Source organism: Talpa occidentalis, unplaced genomic scaffold, assembly GCF_014898055.3.
Source record: "Talpa occidentalis isolate TD23 unplaced genomic scaffold, MPIMG_talOcc4v2.1 talOcc4.12, whole genome shotgun sequence".
NCBI lineage: Eukaryota > Metazoa > Chordata > Mammalia > Eulipotyphla > Talpidae > Talpa > Talpa occidentalis.
This window is the reverse complement of record NW_023601212.1, coordinates 37714870-37732887: the sequence shown is the minus strand read 5'-3', so window position 1 is coordinate 37732887 and position 18018 is coordinate 37714870. Positions and strand designations below refer to the sequence as shown.

Below are 18018 nucleotides of genomic sequence, written 5' to 3'. Positions count from 1 at the left end.
CATTCTGCTCGAGTTGGACCTAAAAGAAGTCTCCCATCTCCAGTAGATAATATTTAAGGCCCATTCTAGCAATAGTCTGTGATTCTTTCTTACCGTGTTTTTGACCAGATAATGTTATTGATAGGATAGCATTCTGGTTCCATTTCAGGAAAGTTAATGACAAGTTGTCATTTCCTTAACATTTACACAGTTATGCATTGGGTGATTAAAGAAAACTCAGATTTTTTTAAAGTCACCTTGTATTATAACCTAAGTGGTACTGGTGTGTCACTAAAAATCAATGTGTATATACTTCAGAAAGTTCACCACTGAAAGTCCAACTCTGTCTTTCACCATGAAATTGTCTCCTTTTATCTGATCTACCAATCCATTTCCCCTTCTTTTTGATAACCACTAACTGATTTTATAGTCTCAAAAATTGATTCTTTTATTTAGTTCATCTATTTGTTTTCTCTCTTTATGTACCATATATAAATTAAATCATATGGTGTTTGTTTTCCTGTCTGACCTATTTTACTTGCTACAGTATCCATCTATGTAGTCACAAATGGAAAGATTTCATCTATTATTTTTGTTTTATAACTGAGTAGTATTACATGTGTATGTGTACCACATCTTTTTCCATTCATCTGTCACTGGGCACTGAGGTTGTTTCAGCTCTTGGCTATTGTAAATAGTGCTGAAATAAATGTTGGAGTGTATATAGACAAAACTCAAATTTAAAATTTACATAGCCATACAAAGCATGATTTGGTTTTCTTTTAAAAAAAAAGATTTATTTATTTATGCGTACAAGAGCTGGGGTACAGGCCAGAGATGCGGGGGTGGGGGTGAGAGGATTCACCAGAGACAGAGTGGGGAACAGAACAGGCAGACTGACTGAAATACACTGCTGAGGGGAGCAGCGGGCAAGACAGGAGAGGTCTGCTGTGCCATGTGGGTTGCTCCCTGGCTGGCCAGGGATTGAACTTCTGCTGCAGAGGCTGCAGATTGCTTCATAGTGTGGTGCTTAACCCCTTGCACCACCAGGGGTGTCCGGTTTTCATTTTTTAATATAACTCTTCTCTCCCTCCTCCCATTAAAAAAATAATGAATTTGTGACCATACGTTAGGAAAACCTAGCAAAGCAGAGTTCTATAATTTTGCCATCTGAAAGTAAACACTGGAAACATTTTGATGTCCCACCTTCCTGTATGTTTTCAGTTTATACACAGTTGGACAGCCTCAATATACACTATTTTACAACTTAAACTGTATTATGAATATAGTATGTCATTAAATATTCTTTTTTTAAAAAATTATTTTTTATTTATACAATAGCTGGGGTACAGGCTAGAGGCACAGGAGGGTGAGAGGATTCAGCAGAGACAGAACAGGGAGCAGAACAGGCAGACGGACCAAAAGCACTGCTGAGAGGAGTAACAGGAGAGGTCTGCCTAGAACCCTCATCGCAGAGGCTGCGGACAGCTTCACAGCTCTGCGCTCAACCTGCTGCACCATTGGGGAGGCCCTGTCATTAAATATTCTGAAATATTTTCAATAATTACATTATAACAGTATTTAATGTGTATCATTGGCTGTTAACTGGCTTTCAAATTTTTGCTTTTACAAATTATACTAAACAGAACTTTATGCATACATCTTTGAGTACCTCTTTGGCTATTTATTCAGGATGATTTTTAGTTTCATATGCATGGTATTTTTAGTTTTTATTTTACTGAAACAAAGTTTGCTAGAAGAAGAAAAAACTAATTTACTTAGTGCTCATATACCAGAAACTATGCTTACTTTGTAGTCTTAAAACTGTTTTCAGGGCCTCCCCAGTGGTGCAGCGGTTGAGTACTGGGTTGCGAAGCTGCCTGCAGTCTCTGCAGTGCCGGTTCCATCCCGAGGGTCCCACATGGCTCGCAGACCTCTCCTGCCGCCTGCTGCTCCCCTCACCAGTGTACTTCGTCAGTCTGCCTGCTCTACTCTCCGCTCTGACTCTGGTGAATTCTCTCACCCTCCCGTGCGTCTGACTGTACCCAGTGCTTGTATAAATAGATAAATAAATAAATAAATCTTTGGGAAAAAAACCCACTGTTTTCATACCCAGTTTTACAGATGAAGCCTCCATATATACATACAAGATATTTTGCAGTAGGCTAACAGAATGCAGAAAAATGTTTAAATGTTTTACTCAGGGGCCTCCCTGGTGGTGCAAGGGGTTAAGTACAGTACCTTGAAGCTATCTGCATCATGAGTTTGATCCCAGGCTGGCCAGGCTGCACCCACATGGTGCAGCAGACCTCTCCTGTCTCACCCACTGCTTGCCTCAGCAGTGTATTTCAGTCAATCTGCCTGTTCTGTTCCCCACTCTGTCTCTGGCGAATCCTCTCACCTCCCACATCTCTGGCCTGTATGCCAGTTGTTGTATGCATAAATAAATCTTTACAAAAAATAAATGTTTTATTCAGCAAATAACAAAGGTATTTGATAGTCTCAGAAGATAATGAATTTGTAATATATGTTATTAGCATTTGGTATCTTTTTTTGCTTTACCTGAAGGATTTTAGATTAAAAAAATTATATGTTAATTGTTTTTCTTAGCTCTGGAAGAGAAAAAGTGGGTGTTTTATGAATTTTGGATTTTGGTCACATAAATTTATAATTCACTTTTTGTTTTGAAATTAGAACTACGTAATAATTGTCAGTGAAGCTCTTAAGAGGTGAAGTTGAGAGATATAAGGATGAAATGTTTGCAGAGTACTGGTGGAAGTCAGGTGGCAGGTGAAATGATGAGGTGCTTTTGCAGCTGGTTTAGCCCTCTCCCATTAGACATGTGTCCACCCTATTTTGATAAGTGGGATTGGGCTTGTTTTTAGGATCTGATGTTTGTTATCTAACACAGTGGTTTGTTTTGTCTTAGTCACATCGATCAGACAACCACATGGCAAGACCCTAGGAAGGCCATGTTCTCCCAGATGAACGTCACGGCCCCCACCAGTCCCCCAGTGCAGCAGAATATGATGAACTCGCCCTCAGGTGAGTGAGAATGCTGTCCGCAGTGCTTGTGTGCAAGGAAACTTCCTGTATAAGCAGTGACAGTTCTTTTAGAGAAACTGGAGCATTGGGGATGCTAATTTTCTATCCAGTTTCATATGGGGTGGGGGGACATGTCACACCATCACCCTGTTGAGTCATTGGTACATAAATGGGCTAGAACTGAAAACCAATGAGTTTTCAATTTCAGTTCTTAGTTTGGTTAATTTTGACATGCTTGTGTTTTATTCTACTGGTTTCTTTGTCTCAGGTGTTCAGAGTTGAAGTTTTCTTTTTCTTTTGTGGCTTGGATGTGAAGCCAAGCTACAGTGATCTGAACCCTCGTTTAAAGTGAATATTCACTCTACCTTGAGAGTAACTAGATGGTATCAATTTATAAATGCCAAAGAATCTTTTTTGGATCTAGCCATGTGTATTTGAAAGCATTTCTCACTTTTAAACAAAATACAAGCTTTAAAATATATTTTTTTCTGCCTCTTATTTGGCAGTTTATATAAATCTGCCGTTTTTCTTGTCCACATTATGGAGAATAACAATGCCTCTTACTATAGAGGAAGATTACAAAGGAAATAATGCAGTAGATATGTAGTGTCTATTGCATTTCTAATGCAAAGTAGCTACTAAGTCAAAGTTTAGTTCCTTCCTCTAGTTGTAAACTATTATCCGACTGCTTTCTTGGCTAGGACCCATGAATTAGATCATCTAATCATTTTAGGAAAAGATTCTCTTTCCCCAGGTAAGATGCAATCCCATGCCTAGCATCAGGAAGTACAGCATTTAGTATTTCTGACCATTCCCTTTCCTTCAGTCACTCTCTCTTTAAAACCCCTTTTTGCTGAGTCAGGGCACAGAAGGAATGACAGGAATTGGCAGCCCTAGCAGCCACAATGGCCTTTTCCCTCACAGCTCATCTATCTCCCTGCCCAACAAAGTGACCATAATATTGGTAGCTGCATTATAGAGTTTCTTAAAAAGCAGTCTTTGGAGAGGAGGGACTCTTGGAGGCAGGGAGGAGTAAAATGATTCATTGACAAACAGGTTCCTTGACTAGGAGAGTCACAGAGGCAAAATGTTCTTTTGCCCTTAGACATGATGCCAGAAAATGTTGCTGTGCCATAACACTGGGTCCTTGCTTTAGTGGGTTGAACAATTGAATTCTAAAGAGTCAGGAGCGGAAAACAGAAATCAAGACAAGATTTGTGACTGAACTCTTCTTGTCATAATTTCTTTAGATAAACTTGAGGAAAATTTGATTCTTCAGAATCTCCTGTATTGGCTTATTTTAATATCAATACATTTACTTATCAGTCTGTTGTATATGTGACTTTTAACTTATACATTAAAATTTTTATTTTATTTTTTTAAAGATTTATTTATTTATGCATACAGGAGCTGGGGTACAGGCCAGAGATGCGGGGAGTGAGAGGATTCACCAGAGACAGAGTAGGGAACAGAACAGGCAGACTGACTGAAATACACTGCTGAGGGGAGCAGCGGACGAGACAGGAGAGGTCTGCTACGCCATGTGGGTTGCTCTCTGGCCCACCAGGGATCGAACTCGTGCTGCAGAGGCTGTGAATTGCTTCATAGTGTGGTGCCTAATCCCTTGTGCCACCAGGGAGGCCCTTTATTTTATTTTTAATTTTTTTTTATTTTTGTGTAGAACTGGGTTGTAGGCCAGAGACGCAGGGTTGAGGGGGAGGTGGTGAGAGGATTCATCACAGACAGTGGGGAGCAGAACAGGCAGTTTCACAAAAATACACTGCTAAGGGGAACAGCAGGAGAGACAAGAGAGGTCTGCTGCACCATGTGGGTGAGCTCCCTGGCCTGATGGAACTCATGCTGCAGTGGCTGCCTATATAGCTTGATAGTGCTGAGACTTAATCCCTAATCCCTAATCCCTAGGAAACCCCTGTATTACATTTTTTAAATTTATGCATACAAGAACTAGGGTGTATGTCAGAGGTGTGGGGGTGGGTAAGAGGATTCACCAGAGACAGAGTGGGAAGCAGAACAGGCAGAGCTACTGAAGTACACTGCTGAGGGGAGCAAGACAGGAGAGGTCTGCTGCGCCATGTGGGTCAGCTCTCTGGCCAGGGATCAAATTCATGCTGTAGTGGCTGCTGATAGTTTGATAATGCTAAGATTTACCCCCTTGTGCTGCCAGGGAGGCCCTATTAAAATTTTTTTTAGTAAAAAAGTAAAGAATTTACTGACAGGCAATGTTTATTACATTTACCACTTGGAAACTTTTTTTATTTGTCAAATTTCTGTAGATTGTGAGAACAACCTTGTATTTATAATACAAATACAATTGACATTGTTTGTGTTGTCATGCTCCTCTAAAGTGCACCTAAGATATCAGTAACAAGTAACTCATTAAATTTGATTTGGTAAACTATGGCTTTTGCATTCAATAAGGTTGATTCTGATTCTTTTAGAACATAAAAAAATTTTTTTTGTTAAATTTTCTAATAGAATGGTCTGAAGAAGTGAGAAGGATTTGTATTCAAATGTATTCTTAAAGTCACAAGTGTAAATAACAGGTTTTAGAAATGTGCGTATATTTTTTCCAGCTCTGCATTTTGGTGGTTAAATATGAAATGTGTTTTTCATACTGAGGATAAATTAGTAGGCATTTTGACTTAGAGCAGTATTTAGTAAAGAGATGACGTTGGCAGGAACAGTTTGAGCTGCAGAAGCAGAAATGTGGGTTAGGAGTGAGGGGAGTTTGGAAAAAGGTTGGAGTCAGGGCCTTGGAGGCAGGACCTGAAATGGGAAATGCCACTGCCAGAGAGATCTGAGCATTTTTAAGTGAAAGTAGAAGCATTGAAATAATAAGTCGTATTTATTTACCAATCATTCTGGTGAGTTTATTTGTACTATCTCATTTAATTCTCATAGGGGCCAGTTAGGTTAGGTGCTGTTACTAGTTTCCCCTCAAATATGAGAAAAAGTTTGAATAACTTTCCCCAAATTACCCAACTTTTAGGTGATAGAAGCCAGGATTCAGAATTTGGTAATGGGGTAATAGTAACTACATGTGAACCAGAGTTAGAATAAGTGACAGTGAAGCACTACAGAAAGCAGAGGGAGATAGAGCCCTGGGGGTACTGTTATAAAACAGTGGCAGATATACTGGAGAACCACCTACCTTTATGAGGTGTGCTTAAGGAGGTCTTGTGTCTAATATAAAACATACTACCTACAAGAAGGGCAAATACTTAGTATACTAGAAGTCATTGTTTCTAATGGGGTGGTTGGACAGTATGATAACTTGTAAATCAGGAAAAGACTACCTGGCAGGTTTGGTGAAAGCAGAAAGAGGTTTTATTAATTAATGTTTAAGACAAAAAATTATCCTTCAAAGAGAAGGGATCACCAAAAATTTCAAAATGAGAGTAAGGTGTTAAACTAAGTACACATATGAATATTCCCAGGACAGATTTAAGTCTGGATTATTGGTCACAAATTTAAGTAAGGGTTTAACTGTTAAACCAGGGATGAGGTTTTGATAGCATCTGTACAGTACATGCCTCTTTTCACAATGAACTTGATTGCTCTTTCATACCTTTCATTGCAGTGGATATTTCAAGATAAATGGAGGACTTCTGCAAGGTCTTGAAATGCTTTGGAAGATTGTCACAGGGTTGTAATCTTGACATATGTTACATTCACAAAAAACTATAGTCACAATGTCACCTTTAAGGAGTTTTCTGCCTAGGGACCACTCAATCTGGGTAAGCTCCAGGCTGTTTTCAGGGAAGGGTACAGTATAATCTCCAAGGACTCTAAGAAAAATGTCCTGCCTCTCTTGGTCCAGGGTTGCTCCTTGAGAAAAGCAGCAAAAGTGACACTCCACTGTGCTTGAAAATGATCTTTTCAAGATCTTTAAAGAGCCGAACAAGAAAAATTGTTAGGGTATGAATTAATAATTTTTGAGGATATTTACTGTAATGAAGCAGCAGTGGCTTACGGGTCAACAGGAAGCAACTGCAGACATTCCCACAGTGAATGGAATACCTTCACATCTACTCATCCAAGCCTGATAGACCAGAAAGCTGAACAACTCTTTTTTTTTTTTTTTTTAAAGATTTGTTCATTTATGCACATAAGAACTAGGGTACAGGCCAGAGAGGTGGCGGGGGTTGGGGGGAGGTGAGAGGATTCACCAGAGACAGAGTGGGGAACAGAATAGGCAGATTGACTGAAATACACTGCTGAAGAGAGCAGCGGGCGAGTCAGGAGAGGCCTGCTGCGCCATGCGGGTCACCTCCCTGGCTGAGGATCAAACTCGTGCTGCAGTGGCTGCGGGTAGCTTCATAGTGCTGCATTTCAACCCCTTGTGCCACCAGGGAGGCTCCTGCACAACTCTTTTGAAGTACTTTGTTGGGTTAAATGCAAACTAGATTTTCACTTTTATTAGTAGTTATTTCAACAGGAACTTTCAGTTTTCTTTTTTAAAAAAGAAGTCTCATTTTAATACTTGAGTCTGGCTTGGTGTTTTGCTCTTTTTTTCTAAGCAATCGCTTTCTTTAAAATAAGATTATTTTCTCTAAACTCTCCAGACCTGTTGTCTGCATAATTTTTAATGGTTCTTTGGACTGAATGATCTCTTCAGAGACTGTCCAATCATGAGATTTCATATAATGCTCTTTGTTTATGTCTAATTTGTTTTAGCAAACAGTGATAAGAATTAACTTGTTCTTACAAGTCCTTTTTCAAAATATGATATTGACTTGATGGATTTTATTGTGAGATTGGAGACCTGTGGTTTGTAATTGGACAGCTTTCTGAATAAATATAGTTGAGAAATAACTTATAGGTGTGCCTAGAAAAGGTTATGGAGCAAGACTAACTAGATCTGATGAGGAAGATTAACTTACGTTCTTTAACTGTCAATTTAAGACAAATCACAGTGAACCTTTGTGAAAGGGATTTGTAAGGTGAGGAAAAGAAAATTTTGGAGTGAAAAGAAATTAGAATAATCCAGTAAGATAATGGTTCTGTCTTCATAGTAAAAATATAAAAACATACCCACATATAAAGGACTCTGTGTGTGTGTGTGTGTGTGTGTGTGTGTGTGTGTGTGTGTACCCTATTCTATTAAATTACTTGAAATGCTTGCCCTTTTGAAGTTATATTAAATCTATCATTCTTATAGTAATTTAATAACCTTTGGTGCACACTTGGGATCTTTATAAAATAGTTCTGCATACTGAGAGTTAGATAAAATTAGTAATTTTTGTGTTAGACTTTAGAAAATAATGACTTGGGGAAAGATGTTATTTATTATTTATTTATAGTAATAACTGAATAGTGAAGGTCTTTAAGCAATAGAAAAGGCAAAAAGGCATATTCTGTGATGGTCCGGAAATAACTTCATGCCAAACATCTGGTAACTAATTTAGGAACATTTAAAAATCATAACCCTTGATTTAAATTAAGGAAAATCAACCCGTTTATCTGCTCTTTAAAAATAAGACTTTATTAACAATCAAAAGTGAAATGTCTTAATAACAGCAGCATTTTAAGGAACTATTTTTATGTTTCATAGTCATTTATTTGACTAATACCCCCCACATCTACCATTGCAGCATGTTCAGAGTTCTCTATTATGAAAACTTGCATGAAGTTCCTAGGAAATAGCTTCAGGTGGATGGAGAAAATGCCCTCTTAGTCTTGAAAGGTGATGCATGTTAGAGGAATGTGCTGAACACCTATTTTTGCGGTGGGGAAGTGGTCAGAAGCAAGCAGTGTGAGAGGACAGATGCACCTTGGTGCCTGTCTGCTGCACTGCTCTTGCTGTGTGTGGTTTCTGTCAGAGCACAAAACCAAATGGCACACATAGGTTGTTACCAAGAAAAATAACAGGTAGACATTAAATATGAAATTCAAAAATGGCAGGTAAAATCAAAGTACAGTGTTTTTTCCTTTTAAAAACTCTAGAGGGTAGGGTGTGTGAGAAGCTGCATGCAGGTTTTAGGAGTTGATAATTACTTCATGTGTTATAGCTTACAAAGTTTGAACTTCTGCTTTTTACCTATGAAGTGAACTGAGAGGGAAGTTAAAATAGAGACTAAGGTCAGGGACTCTTGCATTTAGGTAGACATAAGTTTGAGTCCCAATTCTGTCACTTACTGTCTGTGAGATCTTAGACAAGTTACTGTATTTACCCGTGTTTAAGTTTCTTCACTTGGAAAATGGGGATAACAACAATGACAATTCAGGGTTGTTGTGAAGGTTAAATGCATAATCCATATAAATGTGATTGGTACATAGATTATTATTTAACACTGTATATGTACTTGGTGCAATATTGTGCCTATATAACAAAATGTTGACTTGATCTGACATTTAATCAGTTTGCATTAACTAGTAGCTACTGTTTATTTAAAATAAAGATTTATTTATTTATGCGTACAAGAGCTGGGGTACAGGCCAGAGATGTGGGAGGAGAGCGGTGAGAGGACTCACCAGTGGGGAACAGAACAGGCAGACTGACTGAAATACACTGCTGAGGGGGAGCAGCGGTCGAGACAGGAGAGGTCTGCTGCGTCATGTGGGTTTCTCCCTGGCTGGCTGGGGATCGAACTTGTGCTGAAGAGGCTGTGGATTGCTTCATAGTGTGGTGCTTACCCCATTGCACCACCAGGGAGGCCTAAAATTATTTTCAAAATCTATCACCACGGTATCTTTGGGGCTGTGTTTAGCTCTTAAGAGCTTTTTATCAAATGTGGGCATTGGCACTTATCCAAGTATTGTGTTATCTTCTGACTTCACAGTCCATTTGGTATGTGTGCTAGTGTTAAATATCAATATGCTTTTTTTTTCTATGAGTCAAACATTTTTTGATTCCTTTGAAAGTTCTTGGATATAGTAAGATGGAAATTTTTATTACACTATACTAAAGCAAATCAAACAATAAAATTATAGCAAAGCTCAAAGTTAGAGCAATAAATGTATAATAGTAAGAGACAAAGTGTATTTTATTAGTTACTCTCAAGCGCTGATCCCAAATACCTTTTTGAATTTTTTTTTAAGATTTATTTATGTATACAAGAACTGGGGTACAGACCAGAGGTGTGGGGGTAAGAGGATTCATCAGAGACAGAGTGGGGAGCAGAACAGGCAGATATGCTGAAATACACTGCTGAGGGGAGCAGTGGGTGAGACAGGAGAGGGCTGCTGCACCATGTGGGTTATCTCCCTGACCAGGGATCAAACTCATGCCACAGTGGCTGGTGATAGCTTGATAGATAGACTTTAACCCCTGCACCACCAGGGAGACCCCAGATGTCTTTTTTAAATGGAAATTGATGCTTTTTTCCTCATTTAGAAATTTTGGTAAATTAAGAGAAGTGATTACAGGAAAATAGTAAAAAACAAAAGCATAATAATACAGAATCAGTATAGATAATCTTCAAGAAACTTATTCTTGCTTTATTTAAGTTTCTAAAAATGGTTCGTAATATGGAAACTTCTACCATTTTAACTGGAAAAGTTTGGACTAGCCTATTTTGTTTTAATAAAGTCACAGATAAATAATATATAGGGAATATGGGGATTAAAATATTTGTGGGATAGAAAAAATAGGGAAATAATGGTTTCATTCAAGTTGCTAAAGCTGTTTTGCAGTGTATCATGTCGAGTAGAGGAGTTTTTCTGATGTCTGTGTGAAAATCAGCAGTGCCCTGCACATGGCTCTTGTAATCACAACCCAGTGCTCAACCGCTGCGCCACCAGGGAGGCCCTAGGTCTTAAATATTTTAGAGAGTACTGTGTTCATATATTTAGTTACATGCTTGATTATTTCAGATAAGGTAATTCCTTCCTGACTTTGCTGTATTTCAAATTTCAGAGATTTTCTCCTGAAATGCCAGGAAAGATACAGAGAAACTTGAGATTGTTGAGTTACTTTAACCTGATCTTAGAGCACAAACAACAAAATCTTTAAAGAATTTGTTAGGAGAATACTTTGAAATAATCATTTGGGAAAATAAAGTTAATCAGATTTCTGAAAGTTAGTAGGATTTTAGTGTAGGTGCCAAAACTAATGAGAAGAATGTAAACTTATTTTTGTTTAACTTACTGATTCATTTAGAAGAGTAAGAGAATATTGTTAAAGAACATAAAAATAATTTTCATTTGTAATTGGTATCATTGCTACCAGCTCTTAGTAAAATGAGCTATTATTAGATTATGGTGGTTAAAAATAGAAGTGTCCGTGTTCAACTTCCTGCTGTGTTATTTGTAGAATTTTGGAACCTGTGCTAAACTTTGGAGGAGAATGAGAAAGAGATTAAATTATTTACATTTAAGAACCAAATCAAATATCTGCTTTATTTCTTCTTTTCATAAGTGTTGGAATATTATTTTTATCTTCCCCACTGATTTCTAAATCCTTCTGGTTGCTCTACTGCTACAGTAATATGACTCATTTGAGGAATATTTGTGTGAAAGAGTAAGATACTAATGCTGTTAAAATGATATCCATTGACTACCATATATAGACAGCATCAGTGAAAGGAAATAAATACTGCAACGATAATCAGTTTTCCAAAATAGTACTCTTTTTTTTGATGTCATCAGGTAAGGAGGTAATAAGACTTACTATATATTAGAATTTTAGCAATAGATTATTATTTTCCCTGAATATTATGAAGTCTAAGTGAGCTCACAGAACTAAGCGCTTTAATTAAGTTAAAATCTAAGACATTCAAGTTTTACTAGATAAAGTCTGAATTCAGAGTCACATATTAGATTGTTCTTGAGCTTGTAGTATACCTCAAGGAAGTTCATCCAATTGTAATAAACAGAAAGGAAAATGATTTTTAAGAAATTCTAGTTTCACCTTGTAGTAGTTGTTCCCTTTCTCAGTCATTTATTCAGTAAATATCAAGTGCTCTACTTTTGTACAAGGCACTGTAATACTACTGGGGTTGTAGAGTCAAGTGAAGATTATTTATTTTTACATAATTATAACAGTAAATATTACTGCAGACATGAACCAAGCACTAAGAAAGTAGAGGAGGAATATCTGAATCAGTTTGCGGGGGTGGGGGGTTTGGAGGGGACGGAGGAGGAAAAATAGAGATATCTCTGAGGAGCCAGGTATTCACTCATCCTTTGAACAGATATTGAATACAAATATGTATAGGCCCCCTGTAATGGATACTTTTTGCATAGAGATCTCATTGAACTGAGATTCATACAGATATGGGGGGGATTCAGACAGGATGCTCTTTGTGCAACATAACAGCCAGTTGACAGGTGCAGGAGCATGTTTGGGGAACAATAAGAAGGCCACTGTACTTGGAAAGGTGAAAGGGAGCGTGGAAGCCATGTTGTCTGGGGCCTTGTTGGATATGAACAGAAGAGTGCTAGGATATGAGTAAGTTTCTTTAAAGTAGAGGGACTAGTTAGCAGGCAGTTGCAACAGCAGGGGAGAAGATGGACCAGGATAGTGGAGGTGGAAGTGGCGAAAAGTCCTCAACTCAAGACTTAAGCTTTAGTAGGTGTGTGGGAGTGAAAATTAGCTGAAGAAAAGTAAAGGTAAAAGGAACCACATGGAGAGATGACTGAGGCCTGAAACCACCCATAGCAAATAACTAGTGTTGGGATGGTGGAAAGATGACACTGAAGATACCCTCTATGTGATCAAATAATAAGTTTGAACTTTCTCTTGAAAAATTGGGGGAACCATTAAAACTATGACTCTTCTCTAGGGTCCTTCCCTTATGGAGGGGATAGCCTTCTAGGAGTTGCTATTTTTGTTACCTGATCATTTCATCTTTGATACCTATTTTTCAGACCCTCTATATTATACATGGATTATGTATTATGCACAAATGTTCATGTTAGATGTATTACTGGAACAAAATGGCAGAACTATTCCAAGAAACAGTACTTTTTTTTAAGTACCTAATTTAAGCCCTATCCTTTGTCATTCATTTCCTCCTTTAATCTTTCAGTAAGTCTTTTTTTAAAGATTTCTTTATTTATGCATACAAGAGCTGGGGTGCAAGCCAGAGATGTGGGGGGGTGGTGTTGGTGAGAGGATTCACCAGAGACAGAGTGGGGAGCAGAACACGCAGATCCACCAAAATATACTGCTGAGGGGAGCAGCGAGTGAGACAGGAGAGGTTTGCTGTGCCATGTGGGTCACCTCCCTGGTCAGGGATCAAACTCCATACTGCAGTGGCTGTGGATAGCTTCATCGTCCTACATCTTAACGCCTTGTACCATCAGGGAGCCCCCTCAGTAACTCTTTGAGGAGAGTGTTCATCTCCTTTTTGTAGATGAAGAAAGTGAGCATCAAGCAGATTAAAGAATTTGCCCAAGGTTAGAAGGCTAGTAAATACTGGATGTAGGACTTGAACCCGGTTTGCCTGAATCTACTCTGTCAGTTTTCTCTAAACTTTATTTCTCTAGAGTTTGTTTTTTTTTTTTTTTTTAAAGATTTTTATTTATTTATACAAGCACTGGGGTACAGGCCAGAGGCGCGGGAGGGTGAGAGACTCCACCAGAGACAGAGCAGGGAGCAGAACAGGCAGAAGGACCAAAATACACTCCTGAGGGGAGCAGCGGGTGTCACAGGAGAGGTCTGTCGCACCATGTGGGAATCTCCCCGGACCGTGCTGAGAATGGGCAGGAATTGAACTGGCATTGCGGGCCTGCGGACAGCTTCACAGCGCTGCACTCAACCCGCTGTACCACCGAGGAGGACCTATTTTTCTAGAGTTTAATGCAGTTTCTAAACTGTCACATTTAACTTCACTTATAATATTTCAAAGGTGAATTTTTAAAGACCCAGTAACCCACTGAGTAATAATTTTGCTATATTGGAGAAAGTTAATGGTAATTCTATGAAAAAGGCTGAGTAAAAGGATGCTTTGGGGGTGGTTAGGGCCTAGAAGGGTGGATGTCTTCAAACCCTGTGCAATGCTATAATGCCTGACTGTAGAGACCCTAAAGATTTTGGAATTTTTCCTGTGCCCTTAGGGGAGCCCTGAGCCTGAGAACTGTCTCCTCAAAGGAACATGATCTTGTGGTGTATACAATGTTTAACAGTTAGGACCAATTTGGAAGCCACTGCTAAAATTTGATCTTAGAAATGGGAAAGTCTACATTAAAAGTTTTATTTGAGGATCAAATGCAAAAGGTATTTTGAGGTAAAATCTACTCAAAATAAGGGGACGTGTGTTGAGTGTTCTCCATTTGTTGAAGCAGTGAGACCATTGTTGACCTTATGAGGATATTAGAGATACGGGAGCCATCTATATGGATGTGACTGATCTTAATGGATCCAGGAACTTCCAGAGGGAAAAAAATGAAGACAAACACTGCCTTTGATTAATGTTTGTCATATTTGTAGTTTCGTCCTTGAGAACAGAGTTGTGGCGGCTATCTGGGTTTGAGTCCTGGCTCTGCCACATGTCAGCCTAAGCTAAGTGATCTTGGTTGGGCAACCTTTCTGTACCTTTGTTTCTTATCTGTAAAAAACTTAGATCAGGACCTTGCATATAGTAAGAATAGTTTTGTGCTTTATGATGAATGAAGAAGACTAGAATTTATTTTTTTTTTTAAGATTTATTTATTTATGCATACAAGAGCTGGGGTACAGGCCAGAGATGCGGGGAGTAAGAGGATTCACCAGAGACAGAGTGGGGAACAGAACAGGCAGACTGACTGAAATATACTGCTGAGGGGAGCAGCAGGCGAATCAGAAGAGGTCTGCTTAGCTTAGCCGTGTGGGTTTCTCTCTGGCCAGCTGGGGATCGAACTCATGCTGCAGAGGCCGTGGATTGCTTCATAGTGCGGTGCTTAACCCCTTGCACTACTAGGGAGGCCCGAGAAGACTGGAATTTAAAAGTGGAATTGATCAGCATTAGATTCCTTTAAAAAATAATTTGCATCTGTTTTCTCAATTACTCTTCCTGTGTTCTCACTGAAACTATTTCTTGAACTTTGAACTGCTCGTCAGTGTGTCAGTAAACTTTCGGGTAACTTTTTTATTCCTGAATTGTGGGTCAGGTGAAGGGAGAGGCTGATCATTTGTCTTGCGGCATAGTTAATCAGGGCTTTCTTGTTTGATTAGACATTGTAAATGATTTGTTAGTCATTACTAATGTAAGAGGGTCTTTAGGCAAAACAGGAAGTTGGTGTTGAGTCACCTTTAGTATTATGACATGGAGGATTTTGTTTTAAAAATATTGCAGGAAGAGAGTATTTGATATAGTAAATGAGTTATTCAACCAGTACTATTATAAATTCTACATTAAAATTTACTTTCCCTTGAAAGAGGTCAACTGTGTAATAAAGTATGATTGGACTTTCAGTGGTGAACTTGATGTAGTACATACAGATGATGATTTATAGTGATGCACACCTGAAACTCATATTGTTACGCAATGTTATTTCTTTTTTTAAAAAAAAATATTTATGCATACAAGAACTGGGGTACAGGCCAGAGGTACAGGCATGAGAGGATTCACCAGAGACTGAGTGGAGAACAGAACAGGCAGACAGATTGGAATACACTGTTGAGGGGAGCAGCAGGTGAGTCAGGGGAGGTCTGCTAGTGTAGATCTAGCTGGCCAGGTATCGAACTCCTGCTGCAGAGGCTGCGGATAGCTTCACAGTGCTGGGCTTAACCCCTTGCACCACCAGGAAGGCCCTGCAATGTTATTTCAATAAAATTTATTTCCTCCAAAGATAAGTAATTCTTATTTATGAATTACTTTAATCATAACCTACCACTCACCACCCTTTCAACCCCTTACTGGTTGAAATGATGAAAGGTTTTCTAGTTGAGTCTTCATCATTAAAACAAAGTGAATCCCCGTATCTCATTCCTACCTTATTCTTCTGGATCCACATTGGCCTCCTTATTGTTCCCTCCTCTCTCACCATCCAGCAGCATCACCTTTAATGTCACTTCTTCCTTGCATACCTATTGGTCTGCCTTTCTAGAAGACTGTTTCCTGTTTTTCTTTCTGCAGTCATCTGCCTCCCCCTCCACTGATTGCATTTCTCACTAGCCAAGATGATACTGTACATATTTGTTTGTCATCTTGGCTAGATAATTCCATAAAACAGGGACTGCTTTGTTTGCTGTTATATCTCCAGGGCCTAGAATACTATCTGAATATAGCCTAGGGGCTCAGTAAATACTTACTGAATAAAAGAATATCTGTATATCTTGTACCTTCAGTTCAAATGGTCCCCAAAATGGAGAAATTGAACTTATATGTGAAGAATAAGAGAGTAGGGCCTCCCTGGTGGCGCAAGAGGTTAAGATGCAACCTATGAAGCTATCTGCAGCCACTGCAGCAGGAGCAACCCATATGGCACAGCAGACCTCACCTGACTCACCCGCTCTTCCCCTCAGCAGAGTATTTCACTCAGTCTGCCTGTTCTGCTTCCCACTCTTGTCTCTGGTGAATCCTCTCACCACCTGCACCTCTGGACTGTACCCCAGTTCTTGTATGAATAAATAAATCTTCCAAAAAAAAAAAGAGTATTTTGTTTCATAAGCACTAATAAAGGATTTTAATCTAATTTCAACCAACATTTATTATCACCCTTTATGAATAGTAGGTACTTTTTAGACAGTAAGACAGAAAAGTGCATAACATATAAACATTTTTTCAGGTATTTCACAGTCTAACCAGGAGATAACATATGTAACCAATTAATACCATATGATAAGTTAAGTGCATAGGTGTGAAAGGAATATCTTGCCGGCACAAAAATAGAATCTTCACTTGAACTGAAAAGTAAAGACTTCTAAACTGAAAATATTTTGCTGAAAAAATGCCCATGGGCCATAGCAGTTCATCTTGCTTCCAGAGCCCTAGTCTTCATTTCCATCTGGTCATTAGAGAACAAACAAGAAAAAACTTTTCGTCTATTTCTTCATAGTAATTACCTTTCAAGCATTAAGAAAAGGGAAAAGCATCATCCTTCTTATGACTTCTTTGTTCCTGGTATGTGTCTGCCATTTACCTCCTCATTCTCTAGCAGCTGTGACTGTAATATAGCTTTTGATTCATTAATCTCTGAACTACTCCTGGTGCCTAACAGTGAATAGCTGTAGTTAGATAAGTTAGATGGATACAAGGAGCAGTTCTGTACCAACCAAAGAATTCTAAGTATAGTTGGTCCTTGAACAACATTGGTTTCACCATGGAGGTTCACTTATATGGGAATTTTTTTCAGTAAATACAGTTGACTATCTGTGGGATCCACATGCATGGATTCAACCAGCTGTGGACACAGAACCCTCAAGGATATGGAGGACTGGTTGTAGGGAACTTGAGCACCAGTAGAATTTTTGAATCTGTGGGGAACTTGAAACCAATCTCTCTTTTCCCATCTACCCCCTTGGATACCATGGGCATCTTAGTTAAATTTGGGGGCGAGGTTGGGGGGAGGGCAGTTAGAAGTTATACATGGATTTTTGACTGTGCAAAGGGTTTGGTGTTCCTAATCCCCCACATCATTCCAGGAGTCAATTGTAGTTATTTTTTTAGGTCAGTGGTTCTGAAAGTATATTCCTTCGAACAGTAGCAGCATCTAGGAGTTTTCAGGTCCCACCTCTTAAAAACTGAATCAGAAGTTCTAGGGGTGTTTTAAGAAGCCTTCCAGGTGATTCTGATACTAAAGTTTGAGGTCCACTGTCAGATCATTTTATATAAACAGAATATTGCCATTGCATTTGCTTCATTTTATACACTCCATATTGAAGAAGTTATAATACTTATGATACACTAAAATCAGCATATAAATGGAATGCAGAGGCATTTTAAATTTATTTTGATCTATCCCTGTGGCCTTCTCTTACAAATTTAGTTTTGTGGGAAGCCCAGATGTCCTTTAGCCTTACTGATCTTACTCTCCTCTAACTGTAGTCCAAGCAGATGCTTGACCCCGACTTACAGTAACTGCAACTTGGTGATTCAGAAAATAGAT

General features: G+C 38.8%; 1 protein-coding gene across 1 annotated transcript in view; it reads left to right on the top strand.

Annotated features, from left to right (window-relative positions):
* Positions 1-18018, top strand: part of YAP1 (Yes1 associated transcriptional regulator) — a 105090-nt gene that overhangs the window by 48333 nt on the left and 38739 nt on the right. Inside the window, exon 3 of the mRNA XM_037505723.2 lies at positions 2909-3024. Within this exon, the coding sequence (XP_037361620.2) occupies positions 2909-3024 (116 nt within the window). The remainder of the gene's footprint in view (positions 1-2908; positions 3025-18018) is intronic.